At 42.4% G+C, this 19895-nt stretch overlaps 1 protein-coding gene across 3 annotated transcripts in view; it reads left to right on the forward strand.

Moving 5' to 3' along the window:
- The window catches only part of LOC135577177 (protein ARK2N-like), a 79505-nt gene that overhangs the window by 50587 nt on the left and 9023 nt on the right, over positions 1–19895 (forward strand). For all 3 annotated transcript variants that reach the window (XM_065045014.1, XM_065045013.1, XM_065045012.1), the window contains exons 3-4: positions 5988–6170; positions 8864–8990. In XM_065045014.1, the coding sequence (XP_064901086.1) occupies positions 5988–6170; positions 8864–8990 (310 nt within the window). The remainder of the gene's footprint in view (positions 1–5987; positions 6171–8863; positions 8991–19895) is intronic.

The following is a 19895-nucleotide window of genomic DNA, read 5'->3' on the forward strand; positions in this document are numbered from 1 at the left end:
GTTTTAGGGTTCAGCTACTTTATGCCATTTGAACTGTACATCCTTTATGAAACCACAGCTCTGGATCATGCTTTAAATAATATCAGGTTTGTATTGTTTATCTAAAATAAAAAGACTGTCACTTCAGCCTGTAGTCTAGTATATGAAGCCTTTCTTTTCAGATCAAAGTTACTGATGTGTCTACTGTAAAACTATTTTGGCAAATCACTTAAGATCAATCCTCTAGTTTCTGGCACACAAATTTGATTAATTTGATTACTGTAATGATTATCTGATCTTAATTTTTTTATAGGTATTAAGTCCATTCTATGTTTTGTTTAATATTGAAGGTAAATGGAGTTATCTCTTAAATGTGTGTCAAATATAAATGAGGATGTTCTTAGGTCTTCTGTTCTTTTAAAATGTTTCAGTATTCTCTTTCGTTATATAAAAATAAATGCAATTTAATTTAGAGTACTGAGATTGAGATAAAGCAGTGCTTGTATTCATAGTGAAGTTGCAGAGGTGAGGCTGAAAGAAGCCCTGTCTCTTTGGGCTTGTGAGTACCTCAGTGCCTCTGTGCGTCACCTTTTAACTTTTGCATGTTTCAGAAAAGGATTCCTAAACACTATTTTTAAATGCCTCAATAATTTACCAGTTAAAAATAGCTCAGTAATTTGAGGGGAGTGTTGTTTACAGCAAAGCTGAGCTCCTCTACTTGTTAGCCTTGAGCAAGCTACAAATCTCTGCTTGCCTCAGTTTCCCCCATAAGTAAAAGGAGGTTAATAACCACCTCGGAGTTCTTTGAGATCCACTAATGGAAAGCTTTTTGTAAGAATAAAGTGCTGTAATTGTTATTGCTATTATTATTGTACCTGTTCTGTGTGTTTTAAAGCTTAGGGTGATATTCACACCTAAATAAGGCTCCACATCTCCGCATTGCAAAGACACAGATGATTCCAGAGGGTGATTCAGACCACCAGGCTTTTAATTTTGAAATTGTTTCAATCAGCATAGTCCTGGAGATTTCATTATTTTTCCACTACTTATATTGAAGTTTAAATCCCATCCCTAAGGCTGGAATTCATCTTGCTGAACTTGGGCAGTGTAAAATTTAGGTGCCTTGTCTAAGGTGGTTCTCTAAGCTCTTTCTGTTTACTGGGGAAGGAGGGGACATGATGATGCTCCAGGCTGCAATTTTCAGGCTGAGATTACATAACCCTGAAGTTCCTCTCTCTGGCTACAGTGGGAGGGAGTTTAGGTGATGAGCTTGGCGCTACATGCCTAAATTTAAGAAAGCTAAAGAGAAATAATGACTTAAAGGACTAAATTCTCCATTCAGGTTCTGCTAACTAATATATTTTCTTTCCTATGATAAAGTACTGCTGTACAGCTGTTTCAGCACAAAGGTACAGTGCTTATAGGATCACTGCTTTTAACCTACAGCTGAAATTTTACAGTTCACAGAATCACAGAATGTTAGGGATTGGAAGGGACCTCGAAAGATCATGTAGTCCAATCCCCCTGCTGGAACAGGAATACCTAGATGAGGTTACACAGGAAGGTGTCCAGGCAGGTTTGAATGTCTGTGGGGAAGGAGACTCCACAACCCCCCTGGGCAGCCTGTTCCAGTGTCTGTCACCCTCACTGAGAAGAAGTTTCTTCTCAAATTTAAGTGGAACCTCTTGTGTTCCAGTTTGAACCCATTACCCCTTGTCCTACCATTGGTTGATACTGAGAAGAGCCTGGCTCCATCCTCATGGCACTCACCCTTTATATATTTATAATCATTAATAAGGCCACCCCTCAGTCTTCTCCAAGCTCCAGAGCCCCAGCTCCCTCAGCCTTTCCTCATAAGGGAGATGCTCCACTCCCTTAATCATCTTTGTTGCCCTGCGCTGGACTCTCCCTGTCCTTCTGGAACTGAGGGGCCCAGAACTGGACACAATATTCCAGATGTGGTCCCACCATCCTGCTGTCCACCAGGACCCCCAGGTCCCTTTCCTCTACACTGCTCTCTAATAGGTCATTCCCCAAATTATACTGGAACCTGGGGTTGTTCCTACCCAGATGCAAGACTCTGCACTTGCCCTTGTTATATTTCATTAAATTTTTCCCTGCCCAACTCTCCAGCCTGTCCAGGTCTCTGGATGGCAGCACAGCCTTCTGGCGTGTCAGCTCCCAGCTTTGTGTCATCAGCAAACTTGCTGATAGTACACTCTATTCCCTTGTCCAAATCGTTGATGATGATTTCCTCTTTTTGCTTGTGCTACCATTATAATGAATTAAGGGATAATAGGAGCGTGGATCTTGCAACACAGTTTAGACTGCTGAATGTTTAGATGTGGCTCTATGAAAAGCATGGGAGTGGCTAGCAGATAAAAAATTATTGAATTTTCTGTGTTGCAAGCTTAAAATGAAAGTCGATATATGTAGACCTGGATTTTTGTGCATGTAGCTTCCAATTCAGTTGTCCTGAGTGGAATTAGTTTTTATGAGCTCTGTAAATTAAGGGAGAATTGGACACTTGGAAATGGTGTCCTCATGATGACCTCTGCCTCTGAATTCTTTACAAAAATAAATAAAAGATCAGTCTTTCCCTCCTCCTGTTAACATTAAATGTCAACAGTTGTATTTTGCTGTTAGTAGTCATTAACTTTCAGTCTTGTATTTTTCAAGCATTTATTGCTTTAGAAATGAATTAAAGCTTATCACTGGGGAAATGTATGTCTACAAGATACCTTGGCTTCTCAAAAGATGTGATTGTTTTCTTAAACAGATTGTTTAAAGTACTGACCAGGGAACCTCTTAATTGTGCTAGATTAAAGTTTGATTCTGGCATGGCTTGTTTTGGTGTCTGTTTTTCTATCTGTTGAAATCCTGTTACAGTCAGTTATTACAAGGAGTGGCTCCATTCTAAACAAAAGCAGATAAAAGTTATGACTGTGGTTGTAGTTAATCCTTTTACCTTTTCAACCTGAAAACATTTTTTCATTTCTTATTTCTTAGCCAAAGCTAGTTGTCCTTATTTCTTAGTACCATGCATTCATTTTGCATCACGTTATCGGATGATCATGTAGCTGGCCAGGAAAGTATTATTTATTTCCAAATTTAACCCCTCCTGTCCAATCTTTGTAGCACTTAAAAAGGAAATCGATTTCTGGGAATGGAGGATTTTTAGAGGATTTTTTTTATATGTCTTCGCTGCAATTTTCATCTAGTTGTACTTGTTTACAACTTATTTATTGGTTAGTTTATTTTTAAACACATGTAGGTGTTTATTGCTTATTCCTTCTTTTATACATGTTGGGAATTCTAGGATTTGTTGCAGTGTCATGGCCATTATTTTGGCCTCGTTGGTCATCTACTGGTGATAGGTATGGATAACCCTGCTGTCAGGGACATTTCATTTTCAAATTTGACCCTGAAAATCAAGGCTGAGAAAAGCAAAAATACATCTCTGCTGTGATTGCTTTGTAAATAGGCAGCTTGTTTTTTCCAGATTGTTAAATTGTTGGCTATTACACTGAGAAATGTCATTACAGTATGTAAATTATATTTAAAATATTTTTGTCTGTTTGATGTATGCTAAATTTAAGCTAAGTTATGAGGTGTGCTGTTTGGAAGTGTGGAAGATACAAGAGTGGAGCTACAGCTAACAAGCGTATGCTTGTATTTCCTACTGATGAAGACTTTCACACAAGTTATTTCTATGGGTAGGTGATGAGAATATCACTCTGCATGTATATACATTTATTATACATTTTTTGCATGATTATACATGTAGGAGTGGTACAATTTTGACTTGAGACTATTGGTACCTTTTGTCCAAATTAAATTTTACTTGTGTAGGCACATCTATCTAAAATCAAATTTCACTTTTGCTTTTGGAGATCTTAGTAAGAAGTGAGAGAAACAGAGACCTGAAGGAACAGTACATAGCTCCTGAAACTTTATATAACCTATTGAAAAGATGGTCAAATAGTCAATATTGTACTTGACCCTCGTATCTTCTGCACTTGACTATTTATTTTTATAGATCACATTATATATGTTCATGCTGAACTCTGATAAGACTGAAAGAAAACATGCCTTTCATGATTCAGTACAGTTGTAACTTCTGCATGTAATTTAATCATTGACTTTCACAAATAATTCACTGAACATCAGCCAGCTCAATTTTGAACTTGGTATTCCATTATTTTGTAATTGTCTTTTAAAAAGACAAAGATTGCCTTTCAGTTAATTATCGGGACTTCTTTTACAGTCATAATCATCAGTGTTTCATGTTGTGAACAGTTTGATCTTTAATACATTAATACTACCCATTTATTTTTGTTGGGTCTCTTTTAAGTTTGTAATATAGCACTGTTTTATGAAAGTGTTGTTTTGAAGGCAGGTCTGATCAGAAATATTTTGTGAATTTCTTTATACCTTGTTGCAAAACTGTTCTTTAGTATGACTTAAGCAATATGGTCACTCTTTAATGAAGTGTGTTGCTAATCACAAAATAGGCATTTCTTAAAATAGTGGGTTTCAATGACCAAGTTACCAAAAAAAAAAAGCCAAACCAAAACAAGCAAAAATTCTCCTCTAAAATCATCAGTAGAAACAGCTTTTCAGAGAACTAAATTTGAAACTTTTAGTTCATCATGTTCTTTCTGTTTTCAACAGCCGCTTAACACTCCTAAAAGAAATCAGTCTTTCCTGAAAAGTCTTTCAGTTTCACTCTGTGACTTTTAAAGATTTCTTTACTCATTTTGTAATTCTGAAGGTCCTGTCTTCCTAAACACATTATTAGTTTATGATTATTTTATATTATCCCATACAAATTATACCCTCTATATATCATATCCATAACAAAAGACTCCTGCTTAACACTCAACTGCCAGAACTTCCTTGGAGTTAAAGAATCGCAGTAGCAAAACAGCTGAGCTTTGGCATAACCTTTTTCATACTCATTTTTGTGGATGAAGTCTTGGTCCAAAGAAAGTTTTGATTCTGCCATTTGGGGAGTGAGAACTCCTACCACTTACATCCACTCTGAGTTGATAAGCTGTAGCTGAGATGAGGCATTTGAGTTAAAATGTGCATCCTTTCAGAATTACAATATTTATCCTTTCTCTCTTCTTCCACATTAATCTTTGTCTTGAATTTGACTTTTTTTTTTCTGAGGCTCTTCTGTTTTTAGCATGCTTTGTAATTATAAGTGATTTTAATTCCTCACAAATAAAATAGTCTGTCCTAACAAAATAGACCAAAAATAGCTTTTTGTTATTCCTCAATAATAGATTTCAGAATCATGTAAGCAATTTTCTCTCCCTCTTTTCCCCTTCACTTTGATGGCCAAAGATTCATATGGTAATGATATTGAATTAAAAGCATATTTATCACTGTACATTATAGTTTTGTTTCTTGTTATTTTTGATCTTAAAAAAAGATAAAAACAAAAAACATTGCCATTTTGAAAAATTTCCCTGTCCTTGACAGGTAAATGGTATGTAAAGAAAGTTGCTTAATGTTAAATTTATTATCACTGTATCAGTTATATCAGAAAGTTAGTTTTATTCAATCAACCCTGAATTAATGTAAACTTTCACTTGAGTTTTGTAAAATTTTATAGTTAAATGTCTCGTCTTGCCAAATTTAATGTCCTGGAACTTATTTTTTTTTATTTTAAACTGAAGGTTTTATCCTTTTAAGATTGTAAATGTAATGTCAGATATGGACATGTTTATGTGTTAATATAAAAGATAATACACAACTGATATGTTGATAAAAGTGGGGGTTTTTACATTTGTGTTTTCTGTATTTGCAAAGGTTAAAGTGTCTGTAATCTCAGACTATGTTCATTAACTGAAGCTTAATAATTCATATAACTTATAGTTCTTTAAGAGCTTCCTGTAGGAGATTGCATTAATCCTTAAAGAAATTATTTGTACTTTCAAAGGTGTCTTTCACATTATACCAACTTCTAATCTACATTGCTTTTCTCTCTCCTTTTGCAGGTGGACCTCCAATTATAACTCATTATGATATATCAGACACAAATTCAGACCCAGAAGTGGTAAATGTGGACAATCTGTTGGCAGCTGCAGTAGTTCAAGAGCACAATAATTCTTTAGGAAATCAAGACTCGGGCTCTACCTGGAGAACAAGAGGGCTGCTAGATGAACTGAGTGCTGATACAGGTTTGTTTAAATTATCTTCCTCTGATGCTTGTTCCAGCATCTCAGTTGGTTTCTCTCCCTTTCTTGCTTTTAGTATTTTTGTAATTTATATTTATTTTAAAAAATTATATTTATTTTTAATTTAAATTTGTAACTATTATATTTTAATATTTTTAATATTATATTATTTATTATATTTATTTTTTTAAAGCTCCTTGTGTGGATTCTGGCAATAAAACAGTATAGGTGTTTATTAAAAAGGTCTGACATGTATTCCAACTACAACTGATAAAAATTGACAAAGATTCCTGCAATGTCTTTTTTTCACTAATTTTCTTTTTCTTCCTGCATACACCAGAGCCCTGCAGCCTTGGTACACTTCTGATGGCAACTTTGTCAATACTGGCCTTTTCTTACCATGTCTAGGATTGCATATTTGCAAAGCAGAATTTTCAAATATTTCGTCTCATTCCCAAATTTAATTTTCAGGCCAGTATCTAGTTTAACGGACATTAAATGATGTGCTCCCATGGGAAAATAACAACATAAGCTTTACCTAAGTGAAAAATCTTATTAGCACACACTATCATATCTTTGTGCACAGGCAAATATTTGGGGCTGTTTTGCAAGCCCTGATGCTGTAGGGCAAGCAAAACATCTCCTTTGGGTGTCATCCTAATGTTTGTGCAAATAAATTAACAACATAGGCATATTATTAGGCATTAAATTTGTATGGCCAGAGGCTGAATGCTGTCATCCTGATTTATACTCAGCTATTGTTGCAATATTTACTCTGTTAATCATGGTTTCTCTACTGTTAATTACCTTTTTGTTGTCTCAACTTAAAGCTATAGTAACATAGGAAAGCTCTTTTGGGGCTCTCATTTATACTTCTGGGGATTCATTTGGGGGCTATTTAAGAGGTGGTTTGCTTTGCCCCTCTGCCAGACATTAGCCTGTCTAGCAAAGGGTGCAGAATGGTGGTATGTCATTAATGCATTATTATGTCATATTAAGGCAAGTTGATATCCATACCAGCTTGTGTGAATCAATGCCCAAGGATCATGTTGCTGTTCTGCTACCTGTGCTGTAGCAGCAGTGACGTTCAGGAACGGGACAATGCGAATCACTGAGGTGGCGATCACTTAAAGCTTCTGGTTTGCATCACCAGCACATGAATCAAAGCCTCTGAGCACTTCCATTTCATGTTTCACAATGTGCCCAGCCACTTCTATTAAAGAAATATCCGTGACCCATTTTGGGACTTTCTGGCAGTCAGTGATATTTGCCAAGAAATGTTCGGCTGAACTGTAACATTAGGAAAACTCTACCTGGGCTATTAATTTAAGTTCAGAAGACAAATCTTTTTTTGTCTTGTGAGGAGGAAACTCCTCCTTTGGGTACATAGCAGCACACAGGTTTCCTTCCCTTGCTAACCCTGATCAGATATTGCCCCTCAATTTGCTTGCATCTTTTCCAAGTACTTTAAGCAGTCATTAGAGGGTTTCCCTAGACCTTTTAAGTTTAATTTCTCTCTGCATTCTCTTGATCTATCTGGGGATATAATCAGTTCTGCTTTTTTGCACACCTTTGAAATTCTGTGGATCATTATTGCATCCTCCTCCTCTCATCTTTGAAGAGGTGTCCAGTCAAACTAGATATACATAATATGTTGAACTAATCTCAAATTTCCTGCTTGATAAATGATTCTTCCCCTGTGTAATACAGCTGAGTAAGCAGTTTCCAAGAATTAGGTAGTTTCATCTGCTTCAGGGCTGCCTAGCATCCCCCAGGTTACTGCTAAAGAGAGATAGTAGAAGTATTAATTTTTTAAAGAAAAAAGTAGAAATTACCTCTTTATTGAAAAATGTTACTTAAATTGATTTTAAAAAGTTATTTATTTTCTGTAAAACAAATAATAATTCTGACTGGCTTGTGTTTTCCATGCAAGTATTATATACCATGTCACAATACAGCTTCACTCATTGTGGTGAAGAACCTTCTTAGCAGTACTTGGCAGAAAAGACAAAACCTGCTATATTCATGAGTATTTAGAGAGGACTTGTTGTTTGACAGACTGATGAAGTAGATAGCATTGAGGTACTGTAATAAAACAACACTGCTGTAGATGGAACTTATGGAGAACAGATTTTTTTTTCAAGTATTTGTAATAATGTTAGAGCAGATGTGTGACCAGAAACTGATGGGTTTGTTGTTGTTGTTGTTTTTTTTTTTTGTCACTGACCACCTTCCCCTATTTTTTTTTAAAGAGAATAAATTATTTTTCTTTGGTGTGTGCGATGTTTCTGTCCAGCCTATAGGCTTTGATTGCCACAGTATCACTGAGTTTGATTTGTTGACAATAGATTGTCTTGTTTCTTTTTTTCAGAGGTTTAGGCACAGTCTAACTCTTAGCATTGTTGTAAAATAACAACTGGAAAGCCTAATTACATCAAGTGTTCATGATGCAATAGTGAGACTTCATTCACATTTGTGTGATAACACCATCACTAGAGCTATCGAGATTGGATAAACCCAGTGATTGTCCTGTATCAGATGATGAACCTGAAAGTTGAATAACTCGATCTAATGAGATTTTCCAATCTCAGTGTTTCAGTCTTTTTTTGTTAGCTTGGGAAATTCCTTTTTCAGCTGATTTCTGAGTTGTGTAAGCTGTTAAACATTGACTGTATTTACATTTTCCCCATCTATAGGTCATTTGGATCCAGGCTTCCTTGCAAGTGACAAAACCTCTTCTATTAATGCCCAGACCAATGAAGAAATCAATATTGCCTCTTCTGATAGTGAAGTAGAGATTGTTGGAGTTCAGGAACAAAACAGGTATCAATTCCTTTTTCTTGCTTTTCCCACTTGTAATATTTTTTATCACAGTAACACAGTATCACAGTATGTTTGGGATTGGAAGGGACCTCAAAAGATCATCTAGTCCAATCCCCCTGCTGGAGCAGGAACGCCTAGGTGAGGTCGCACAGGAACATGTCCAGGCGGGTTTTGAATGTCTCTAGAGAAGGAGACTCCACAACCTCCCTGGGCAGCCTGTTCCAGTGCTCTGTCACCCTTACTGAGAAGAAGTTTCTTCTCAAATTTAAGTGGAACCTCTTGTGTTCCAGCTTGATCCCATTACCCCTTGTCCTATCATTGTTTGCCACCGAGAAGAGCCTGGCTCCATCCTCATGGCACTCACCCTTTATATATTTATACACATTAATAAGGTCACCCCTCAGTCTCCTCTTCTCCAAACTAAAGAGACCCAGCTCCCTCAGCCTTTCTTCATAAGGGAGGTGCTCCACTCCCTTAATCATCTTCGTTGCCCTACGCTGGACCCTCTCCAGCAGTTCCCTGTCCTTCTTGAACTGAGGGGCCCAGAACTGGACACAATATTCCAGATGTGGTCTCACCAGGGCAGAGTAGAGGGGAAGGAGACCTCTCTCGATCTACTAACCACTCCCCTTGTAATACACCCCAGGATGCCATTGGCCTTCCTGGCCACAAGGGCACAGTGCTGGCTCATGGTCATCCTGTTGTCCACCAGGACCCCCAGGTCCCTTTCCCCTACACTGCTCTCTAATATGTAATTTCCCAACCTATTCTGGAACCTGGGGTTGTTCCTGCCCAGATGCAGGACTCTACACTTTCCCTTGTTAAATTTCATCAGGTTATTCCCCGCCCAACTCTCCAGCCTGTCCAGGTCCCGCTGGATGGCAGCACAGCCTTCTGGTGTGTCAGCACTCCTCCCAGCTTAGTGTCATCACCAAACTTGCTGATAGTACACTCAATACCCTTTTCCAAATTGTTAATGAATATATTGAATAATATTGGCCCTAGTACTGACCCCTGAGGCACTCCACTAGATACTGGCCTTCAACTAGACTCGGCACCATTCACTACCACTCTCTGGCTTCTCTCCTTAAGCCAGTGTGCAACCCACCTCTCTGCTCTGTTGTCTAGACCATACCTCCTCAACTTAGCTGTGAGGATGCTGTGGGAGACTGTGTCAAAGGCTTTACTGCAGTCAAGGTAGACCACATCCACCGCTCTGCCATCATCCATCCACCTTGTTACATTCTCATAAAAGGCTATGAGGTTGGTCAAGCATGACTTACCCTTGGTAAAGCCATGCTGACTGCCCCTAATAACCCTCTTATCCTTGATATGCCTTGAGATGGCACCAAGGATAAGCTGTTCCATTACTTTCCCAGGGACAGAGGTGAGGCTGACTGGTCTATAATTACCTGGGTCCTCCTTCTTGCCCTTTTTGAAGACTGGAGTGACATTTGCTTTCCTCCAATCCTCGGGCACCTCTCCCGTTTCCCAAGACTTGGCAAAGATGATGGAGAGCGGTCCAGCAATGACTTCAGCCAGCTCCCTCAGCACCCGCGGATGCATCCCATCTGGACCCATGGATTTATGGATGTCAAGACTATTTATTTGCTCCCTAACCCAGTCCTCATTGACTAAAGTAAACTCCTCCATTGACCTGGCTTTATCCGGGGTCTCAGGGGTACAGGGCTCCCCAGGACAGCCTCCGGCAGAGTAGACAGAGACAAAGAAGGCATTCAGTAATTCTGCCTTCTCTGTATCTTCTGCCACCAGGGCACCCACCCCGTTCATCAGTGGGCCTACATTGCCTCTGGTATTAGTTTTATCTGCAATGTATTTGAAAAAGTTCTTTTTGCTGTCCTTGACCCCTCTCGCCAGCTGTAATTCTAAGGAGGCCTTGGCTATCCTAGCTGCCTTCCTATATCCTCTAACAGCAGCCTTATATTCTTCCCAAGTGGCAAGCCCCTGCTTCCGTGAACTGTAAACTCTCCTCTTCTGCTTGAGCATACCCAACAGATCCTTATTCAACCACACAGGCCTCCTGGCTCCCTTCCTTGACTTCCTACGTGTGGGGATGCTCTGATCCTGAGCATGGAAGAAACAATCTCTGAATGCAATCCAGCTATCTTGGGCCCCTTTTCCTTCAAGCAGTCTTGCCCATGGGTTTTCCCCCAGCAATTGCTTGAAAAAGCCCAAGTTAGCCCTGCTAAAGTCCAGGGTTGCAATTCTGCTTGCTATTCTGTTCCTGCCACACAAGATGCTGAACTCCACCATCTCGTGGTCACTGCAACCCAGGCAGCCCTCAACCTTTACTGCTTTGACCAGACCCTCCTTGTTAGTGAGGATGAGATCCAGCAGTGCACCTCTCCTAGTCAGCTCCTCCACCATCTGCATGAGGAAGTTATCATCAATGCACTGGAGGAACCTCCTGGACTGTGGCTGGCTGGCTGAATGGTCCTTCCAGCAAACATCAGGGAAGTTAAAATCACCCACAACAACCAGGGTCTGTGAATGTGAGGCAACTCTCAGCTGCCCATAGAAGGCCTCATCAACTTCCTCACCCTGATCTGGTGGCCTGTAATAGACACCCACAACAGTGTCACCCCTGCCAGCCTGCCCCTTGATCCTGACCCATACATTCTCATCTCGCTCGTCATCCGCTCCTGGGCAGAATTTAGTACACTGCAGTTGCTCTCTCACATAGAGAGCAACTCCACCACCACACCTGGCTGGCCTGTCTTTCCTGATAAGGGCATAGCCATCCATGACCACATTCCAGTCATGTGAACTGTCCCACCATGTTTCCGCAATTGCCACCAGATCATAATCTCCCGACCGAACATAGGATTTTAACTCCTCCTGCTTATTCCCCATGCTGCGCGCATTGGTGTACAGGCATTTCAGGGAGCAAGCAGAGCACACCAATTTCTCCCTAGGGGCATAGGAGGCCACCCGGTCCTCATCAGTTTTAGAATGCTGCCCCACTGGGACAAATCCAGCTACAACCCCATCCCCCTTTGAGCCTAGTTTAAAGCTCTCCAAATGAGCCCAGCTAATTCCTGCCCCAGCATCCTTTTGCCCCTGCGAGATAAACCTTTCCCGCGTGACACTGTCCGGACTGGTGTCTTATAAAACCAACCATTATCAAAAAATCCAAAGCCCTGCCTGTAGCACCAGTCTTGGAGCCAACCATTTAGAGACTGAATTTTCCTATTCCGTCCCACATTGTCACTTGAAGATGGAAGGAGTGAAGAGAAGATCACTTGAGCCCCTGAGTCTTTCACCATCCTTCCCAAGACCTTGAAATCGTTCTTCATTCCCCTCAGACTACGGGAAGCAGCTTCCTCCCCATCTGTCTGGAAGACCAGCAGCGGGTAGCAGTCTGTTGGGTGCACCAGTTTGGGGAGCTCTCTAGCGATATCCTTGATCCGGGCTCCAGGTAGACTGCAAACTTCCTTAAGATGAGGGTCAGCTCTGCATATTGGGCCCTCTGTTCCTTTCAGAAGGGAATTTCCTATTACAATCTGTGGCAGAATGCAAACCCCCCCTCTCTCCCCCTCCCTCCTTCAGTATGGAGGAGTGGGCACATGTCCTCTCTTTCTCTGCTACTTGCGGCTAACAGCTTCTTTTGTTTGGCCCCAGAGCACCCTGGCCAGGGCCATTAGGAGAAGGGAGTGCCAAGGCACACTGAGCCGCTGGGCGCCTGCAACCAGTGTGGGGGATGTTTGGAGTCTTCAGGGGCACCCACAGACAGTGTGGGGGTGCAGAGAAGCTTCTAGAATGCCTACAGTCAGATCTGATCAGCCAGTATAAAAACGGGACTCTCATCGAGACTCCGCCCATTGTCGCGGGTCTCTCGGAGCACGAGCAAGATGCTGCCACCTAGAGCCCCCCTCCTGGGGATGGGGACTCCGCTTGCCTCGCCGCCACGGATGTGAGTAAAACTTCTCGCAGGATTGCGAGTATATTTATACTTTTCTTGCACATATGCATGTATAACTTTCCGCGCTCCATATGAGCACGTGTAAATTTACCCTCGCAGAATCGCGGGTGTATTTTCCTTCCGTGCACATTTGTACGCGTACTTTAAATTATTTCCTCGCACAGTCGCAAGTGTATTTTCCTTCCGTGCACATATGCACGTGTACTTTAAATTATTTCCTCGCACAGTCGCGAGTGTATTTTCCTTCCGTGCACACTTGCACGCGTAACTTTCCGTGCCCAATACGAGCACTTGTATAAATTATTTCCTCGCACAATCGCGAGTGGCCGCCTAGAGCCCCTCGCACAATCGCGAGTGTATTTTCCTCCCGTGCTTCCACATAAGCACGTGTAGGATTCCGTGCACACTTGCACGTGTAAGTAAATTAACCCTCGCAGGATTGCGAGTGTATTATAAATTTACCCTCGCGGAATCGCGAGTGTACACTTTCCGTACTCACTACGAGTACGTGTATCCCTTTAAAAATAATCCCGCACTGTGTTTAGGCAAGTGTGTACTTCTCCGGGACTCGGGGACGGCTCCAGCATTGTTTTGAGTGAAGCCACGTGCATGCACACTGTGGACCGCCTGTTGTATTAGTTGCTGTCCCTTAAATATTTTTCCTCAGCTGATATCCGAACCTTTATTTAAGTCACTTTTGGAGTGTTAAAACCCTGTTCCTCACCGGTCTAATAAAAGTTGTTTTGGACCCTGTTGTCCCTTAAATTAACCTACAGGGTGCCTCCGTGACACAATCACCCTTCTTTCTTTCTTATCAGAGGCAGTCTTGAGTTGCAAAGTCAACCGCCTCTTCCTATGTGATCTTGTAGGCAGGCTTGGCACCACCTCCTCAACTACCTCTTCTTCAAGATCCAGGGCCTCAAATCTATTACGGAGGGGCACGTGGGGAGACATAGGAGGCAGGGAGGGGTGCTGCCTGTGACGCCGAACCGGAATACGCTTCCAACCCTCGTCGTCTTTTAGGTCCCCTACCTCTGCCCGACAGCAACAAGGGTGGGGCCGTCTCAGGACTTCCGCCTCTGTCCGAGAGGGCAGGAGGTCCATCTCCTTTTGGGGGGTACCTCCCTGGGACCTTTCCGACTGGCACGTCAGGGTGTTACTCCACCAGTCGATCTCCCTTTCACACTCCCTGATGGTCCTCAGCATCTCAACCTCCTCCTTAAGTTTCACAACCATGTCGAGCAGGTCTTGCACCTGCTCACACCTCACACAGGTGGAGAGCTGGCCTCCCTCCCCTGGCAGCAGCAGGCTCTGGCACTCCCTGCAGCCGGAGACCTGAACAGCCACCGTTCGGGACAGAACCTCAGTCTGCATTGCCACAGTCTGTTTGAGACAAGCTCTCCTCCTGGAGGCGACCATGGTCGTCAGCACTCTGGGATGCTGGCAATAAGTTAGAGGGGCTGACAAGCAGCAAGTGCTCTCTGCACCCTGCTGCACAAGCTACCACACCCGCTGCTGCAGCACAGTGTGGGTGGGACTCACCCGCTACACAAGCTGGTTGCTCCTCCCTGCACCTGGTGGGCAGCAACTAGTCCCAAAGGCTTTTTCAAGGCAAGGGGAGGGGGTGTGGTCACCGTCACCGTGGGAACGCCCCCCGCCACGTCAGCCACTCTCTCGCAATGGGCTGCCGGGGCTGCGGGGATTGGGACCGGTCGGGAATCATGCTATCCCTGTACGTTTCCCTCTGAGCTTCCTCATCTCGGCTGAACCTCGTGGTCGGCTGAACCCCGCCGGCTCTGGCTCTCGCTGGGCTGGCTCCGATCAGCTGACTGAAAGAATATCTGTATTTCCAAAATTAATAAAGAAAAAAACCTGCTGACTTCCACTTCTGTAATTATCCATCCATGACTGATGTCCAAAATGTAGCAAACATTGCACTAGTTTTTTCTGTTCTGCTGGTCACAGTGATATCAGAATGTGTTTTTCTTTAGAACATTACCAACTCGATAGGTATTAAGATTAAGCTTGTGATTTGATATCAATCATTAACAGGCTAAACATATGTAGTATTAAAATAGCAAATATTGAGATGATAGCAAATTTATATACATCAGGAACTATTGTTAGGAATTCAGATTTTAAGGGCATAGTGTGGCTATGCTAATACATAAACAAAATAATTATGTGGGTTCTTGTTTCCATTCTAAATATTCACTTATATTAACCATTTAATTAACTTCCAGTTTATTTAATGAATCAGTAGCTGAAAAAATATTGTCACCTTTTCAATGGCTAATCTCATTTGACAGGCCCATTAGATTAAAAATTGGATCTTTATGAATATTGTCTTTATTTCAAGATGAGAGTTCAAACCCCCGAAGTAGATGAGGGTAAGGAAGACAGAGGTTTCTCTCAAGCTCAGATAGAAAGCTGTCCAGCTGTGCTTCAGCTGTTGTTCTCAATGGGAATTTTTTTTGTTACTCTTCATCTTTAGTCTATGATCTCTCCTTGCCTTAAGTTATTATGACGAAGTTGACCAAGACTGGCATTTTCATATAGTGTGGAGGGATAATTTGGTGGAATAAAAGCAAGTTAAAACATTATTACACAGACAAGCTCTTTCCAAAACTAGTCTGCCACCTGGTGCATGTTTGGAGGCAGAAAAGGGGTATGAAGGGACAAGGAACAGAGCTGCGTTGTCCCTTCACCGTATCTTTTTTGAGGAAAGGAAGAAGGAAGGTGTGCAGGACCCAGTTTCCCAGGCAGGAAACTGTACAGATAGTGTGGGCATGTCACCATTTATTGCAAGACAGCAATAAAGTGTGGCAGATACTATCTATTAACCACACACGCATCCCCCCACTCCCCCCCCACCACTAACTAGAGAAAGGGAAAAGGAGGAAAGTTAAAAAAGCTTTACATTATTTACATACTAGTAATGAGAGAAAATAATGCAAAATATACAAATCTGTCACTACAGGGTGACAATAAACCATGGCAGATGCTCTCAGTCAACCCCTTCCCCACCAAGAAAAGGCAATAGGAGGAAAAGAGAGAGAAACTTGCAATTTGGAAAAAGTTAAAAATGCTCAATTAGAAAATGCTACTAATAAAACAGAGAAAATAATACAAAACATACAAAATCAATCTTGAATTTCCTGGCACAGCTCAGCAGGGGAGCCGGCACTGCTCTAGCGGCTGCAGGGCAGGCACCTGGAAGTCCTGGGCTGGACTCTACAGCAAACCGGAACTGGATGCAGGGTCTGGAACCAGGCCTCGGATCGCAGGGATGACAGGCAGCATCCTCTTCAGATGCCGGCCATAGCTGACGATGACGTGGATGGGATGGAATACTTAGTTGGTCAATTTTGGTCACCTGTTCTGTTCGCCCCTCCTTGCAAGTACATCCCTCTCACTTATGGGACATGCATTTTTATCAGCAACCTTGACTGTCATAGCAATTAGTCTAAACCTGGGTCTCTTCTGTATACCATTGCTTCCATTATCAGGTCCTGTCTGCAAAAACATGCAGCCAAATTCAGAAAAGTGCAGTTACTAAGAAGAACTTAGCTGAAAGGAAAATTCACTAAAAGAGAAATTGGTCTTGTTTTAAACAAAACCAGGACATTCCACCCCTTATTCCATACCATTCACAAAATGCTTAGGCCTTATCAATACATTCTAGTTAATTACTACTACCATATATATACACACACAGATGTAATTCATCATTCTCTTAGTCCATGTGCCATCCTTTTGAAAAGTTCATTAAGTTCATTTAGTTAATGACTTTAAGCTTCATTTATCACAACAGTTTCCCAGGGCAGGAAAAATGTTATATCTAGTGCATCTCATGCCCACGGTTTGTGGGTTAAAGACATTGAAGAAGTTGTCAGGTGCCACTCGAAGAAGCTAGCTCGGGTTTCATCATCACTGTCTTGATCTGAAAGACACTTACTGAACACTGTTGTATGGCATATAGCATCATGTAGCAATTGACATCATGCAGTTAAGTATTGAATATTCTCACCTAAAATCAAATCCCTGTGAGGTACACACCGAACTTCTCCATCCTTCAGCATAACCCACCAAGTGCTGCCAGGTCCTTGGGCAAAAACAAGCCCACGAATGGGCTTGCCTTTGCCTGAGGCAGGAGTAACCCAGACTGCCTTTCCTAACATATTTTTCATGTGTACTACAGGGACTTTATCTCCTCCTACAGTCCGTAGAATTTCTGATTGGGCAGGCCCGGCTCGATTGGTTGATCCTCTAGTGTTGACCAACCAAGTGGCTTTTGCTAAATGTGAATCCCAGTTTTTGAAGGTTCCACCACCCATTGCCTTTAGTGTAGTTTTTAACAGACCATAAACCTAAGGGATGACCTCGAGTTTCTCCTGATGCTTTCTTCCAGAGGCTCCAGGTAGGGCCATTATCTCTGGCTGCAGCGTAGAGCACATTTTTTAACATCTAGTCCAGTCCGAACCGGCCCAAGGGCCACTGCATGAGCTATCTCACACTTAATTTGTTCAAAGGCTTGTTGTTGTTCTGGGCCCCACTCAAATTGGTTCTTTTTACGAGTCACTCGATAGAGAGGGCTCACGATCGGGCTGTAGTCAGGAATATGCATTCTCCAAAAACCTACAACACCCAAGAAAGTCTGTGCCTCCTTTTTATTAGTAGGTGGAGATATTGCTGCAATTTTGTTGATCACGTCCATTGGGAACTGACGACGGCCATCTTGCCATTTTATTCCTAAAAACCGGATCTCTCATGCAGGTCCCTTGACCTTGCTTCGTTTTATGGCAACACCAGCATCCAAAAGAATCTGAATTATTCTCTCACCTTTCTCGAAGACTTCTTTCGCTGTGTCGTCCCATACGATGATGTCATCAATGTATTGCAAGTGTTCTGGAGCTTTACCTTGTTCCAGCGTGGTCTGGATCAGTCCATGGCAGATGGTAGGACTGTGTTTCCACCCCTGGGGCAAGCGATTCCACGTGTACTGGATGCCCCTCCAGGTGAAAGCAAACCGTGGTCTACACTCTGCTGCTAAAGGAATAGAGAAAAACGCATTAGCAATGTCAATTGTAGCATACCACTTGGCTGCCTTTGACACCAGATCAAATTGCAGTTCTAGCATGTCAGGCACAGCAGCACTCAGTGGTGGCGTAACTTCATTCAGGCCACCATAGTCTACAGTTAGTCTCCACTCGTCACTAGACTTAGGCACTGGCCAAATGGGCTGTTAAAAGGTGAGCGAGTCTTACTGATCACACCCTGGCTTTCCCATTGACGGATCAACTTCTGGATAGGAATCAAAGAGTCTCGATTGGTGCGATATTATTGACGATGCACCGTCGTGGTAGCAACTGGCACCTGCTGATCGTCAACCATCAGCAGTCTTGCAACAGAAGGGTCGTCTGAGAGACCAGGCAGAGCAGACAGCTGTTCAATATTCTCAGTGTCCACAGCTGCTATACCAAATGCCCACCTATACCCTTTTGGGTCCTTAAAATACCCTCTCTTGAGGTAGTCTATGCCAAGGATGCACGGAGCATCTGGGCCAGTCACAATGGGTTGCTTTTGCCAGTTTTTTCCAGTTAGGCTCATTTCAGCCTCTACAACAGTCAGTTCCTGGGATCCCCCAGTCACTCCAACTAAATTGATGGATTGCGTTCCTTTATAATTAGAAGGAATTATTGTGCACTGAGCACCAGTGTCCACTAAAGCTTTGTACTCCTGGGGGTGTGTTGTACCAGGCCATCGTATTTGTACAGTCCAATAAACTCTGTTATCCCTTTCCTCCTCCTGGTTGGAGGCAGGGCACCTCTAATTTCTGTTTTGCACAGTCTCTGGGTGTGAATTAGAGGTTCCTTCAAGAGCATCAGAATCTCTTCTGCTCCTTTTGTAAACTGGAGCAGCCACCTTCCTAGGAGTTTTTCCTTTTATCTCACGTACTCGTTCCTGAAGTTCTGAGGTAGGTCTTCCATGCCACTTTTTCATGTTTTCTCCCTGCTCACTTAGGAAGAACCACAATGTGCCTCTTTTTGTGGGCTGCCTCTGTCCTCTCTCTTGAGATTGGAAACGCCTTCTCCTAATAGCTGAAACATAGGTTTGTACAGGTCGTGAATGGAACCTTTCTTCTCAGGGTGCTTTGATTTCTTGCAACAGCTTTTTGAACCGATTGTCAGATTTTTCACACAGTTTCTCCACAGTCGAGACACAAGCCCGTAGAGAGCCAGCAAGGCTGTCCTCAAAGTCCTGAAACTGCTTAAACACATCAGAAATGTTTTGTTCACCTGAAGCTGTCCAGATCATTGATGCCAATGACTTAGCATATGCACGTGGTGCGCTTTATACAAACCTGTGCCTCATAGGTCATGTACAAAGGATTTTATCTGGGTCTGTCCCCTATTGGCTGTTTGGTCCAAATAGATGATCTCCCACACAGCTAATTCTCTCAGGAACTAGACACCTCTCCATAGTATTTCATTTCCCTGGATTACATATAACATCTTCCTTGAAGGGAAACCTTGCCTTCATAGCTGTCAGGAGTCGACTCCATAGAGTGGTGGAGTTGTTCTCTCTTGAATTGCCCTGTCAATGGTGGAATCCCTTGACAGAGACCTCAACTGCCTGGCTTCCCCACCTTCTAGTTCCATACTTTCAGCTCCGTTATCCCAGGAGCAGCCAGGCTACAACATTCTTGCCTTCAGGAAGACTAAAGTCGCATATCTCTCAGCTCACTTGGATAAAAGGATCGGGTGGTCACTTCCTCTCCTCCTTGTGTTGATGATGATGCCCCTTGGCTATCATCTGCAGCACAAGCAGTCCTTCTTGTGATTCTTACAACTGGCAATTGATGCTGATATGAGCTCACCATCTCTGGATTTATTTCCAGAGTCTAAATGACTGTCACTGGCATTGGCATAATACAGTGACTGTTGTGCATGTAGCAGCAG

Source organism: Columba livia, chromosome W (genome assembly GCF_036013475.1).
Source record: "Columba livia isolate bColLiv1 breed racing homer chromosome W, bColLiv1.pat.W.v2, whole genome shotgun sequence".
Classification (NCBI taxonomy): Eukaryota; Metazoa; Chordata; class Aves; order Columbiformes; family Columbidae; genus Columba; species Columba livia.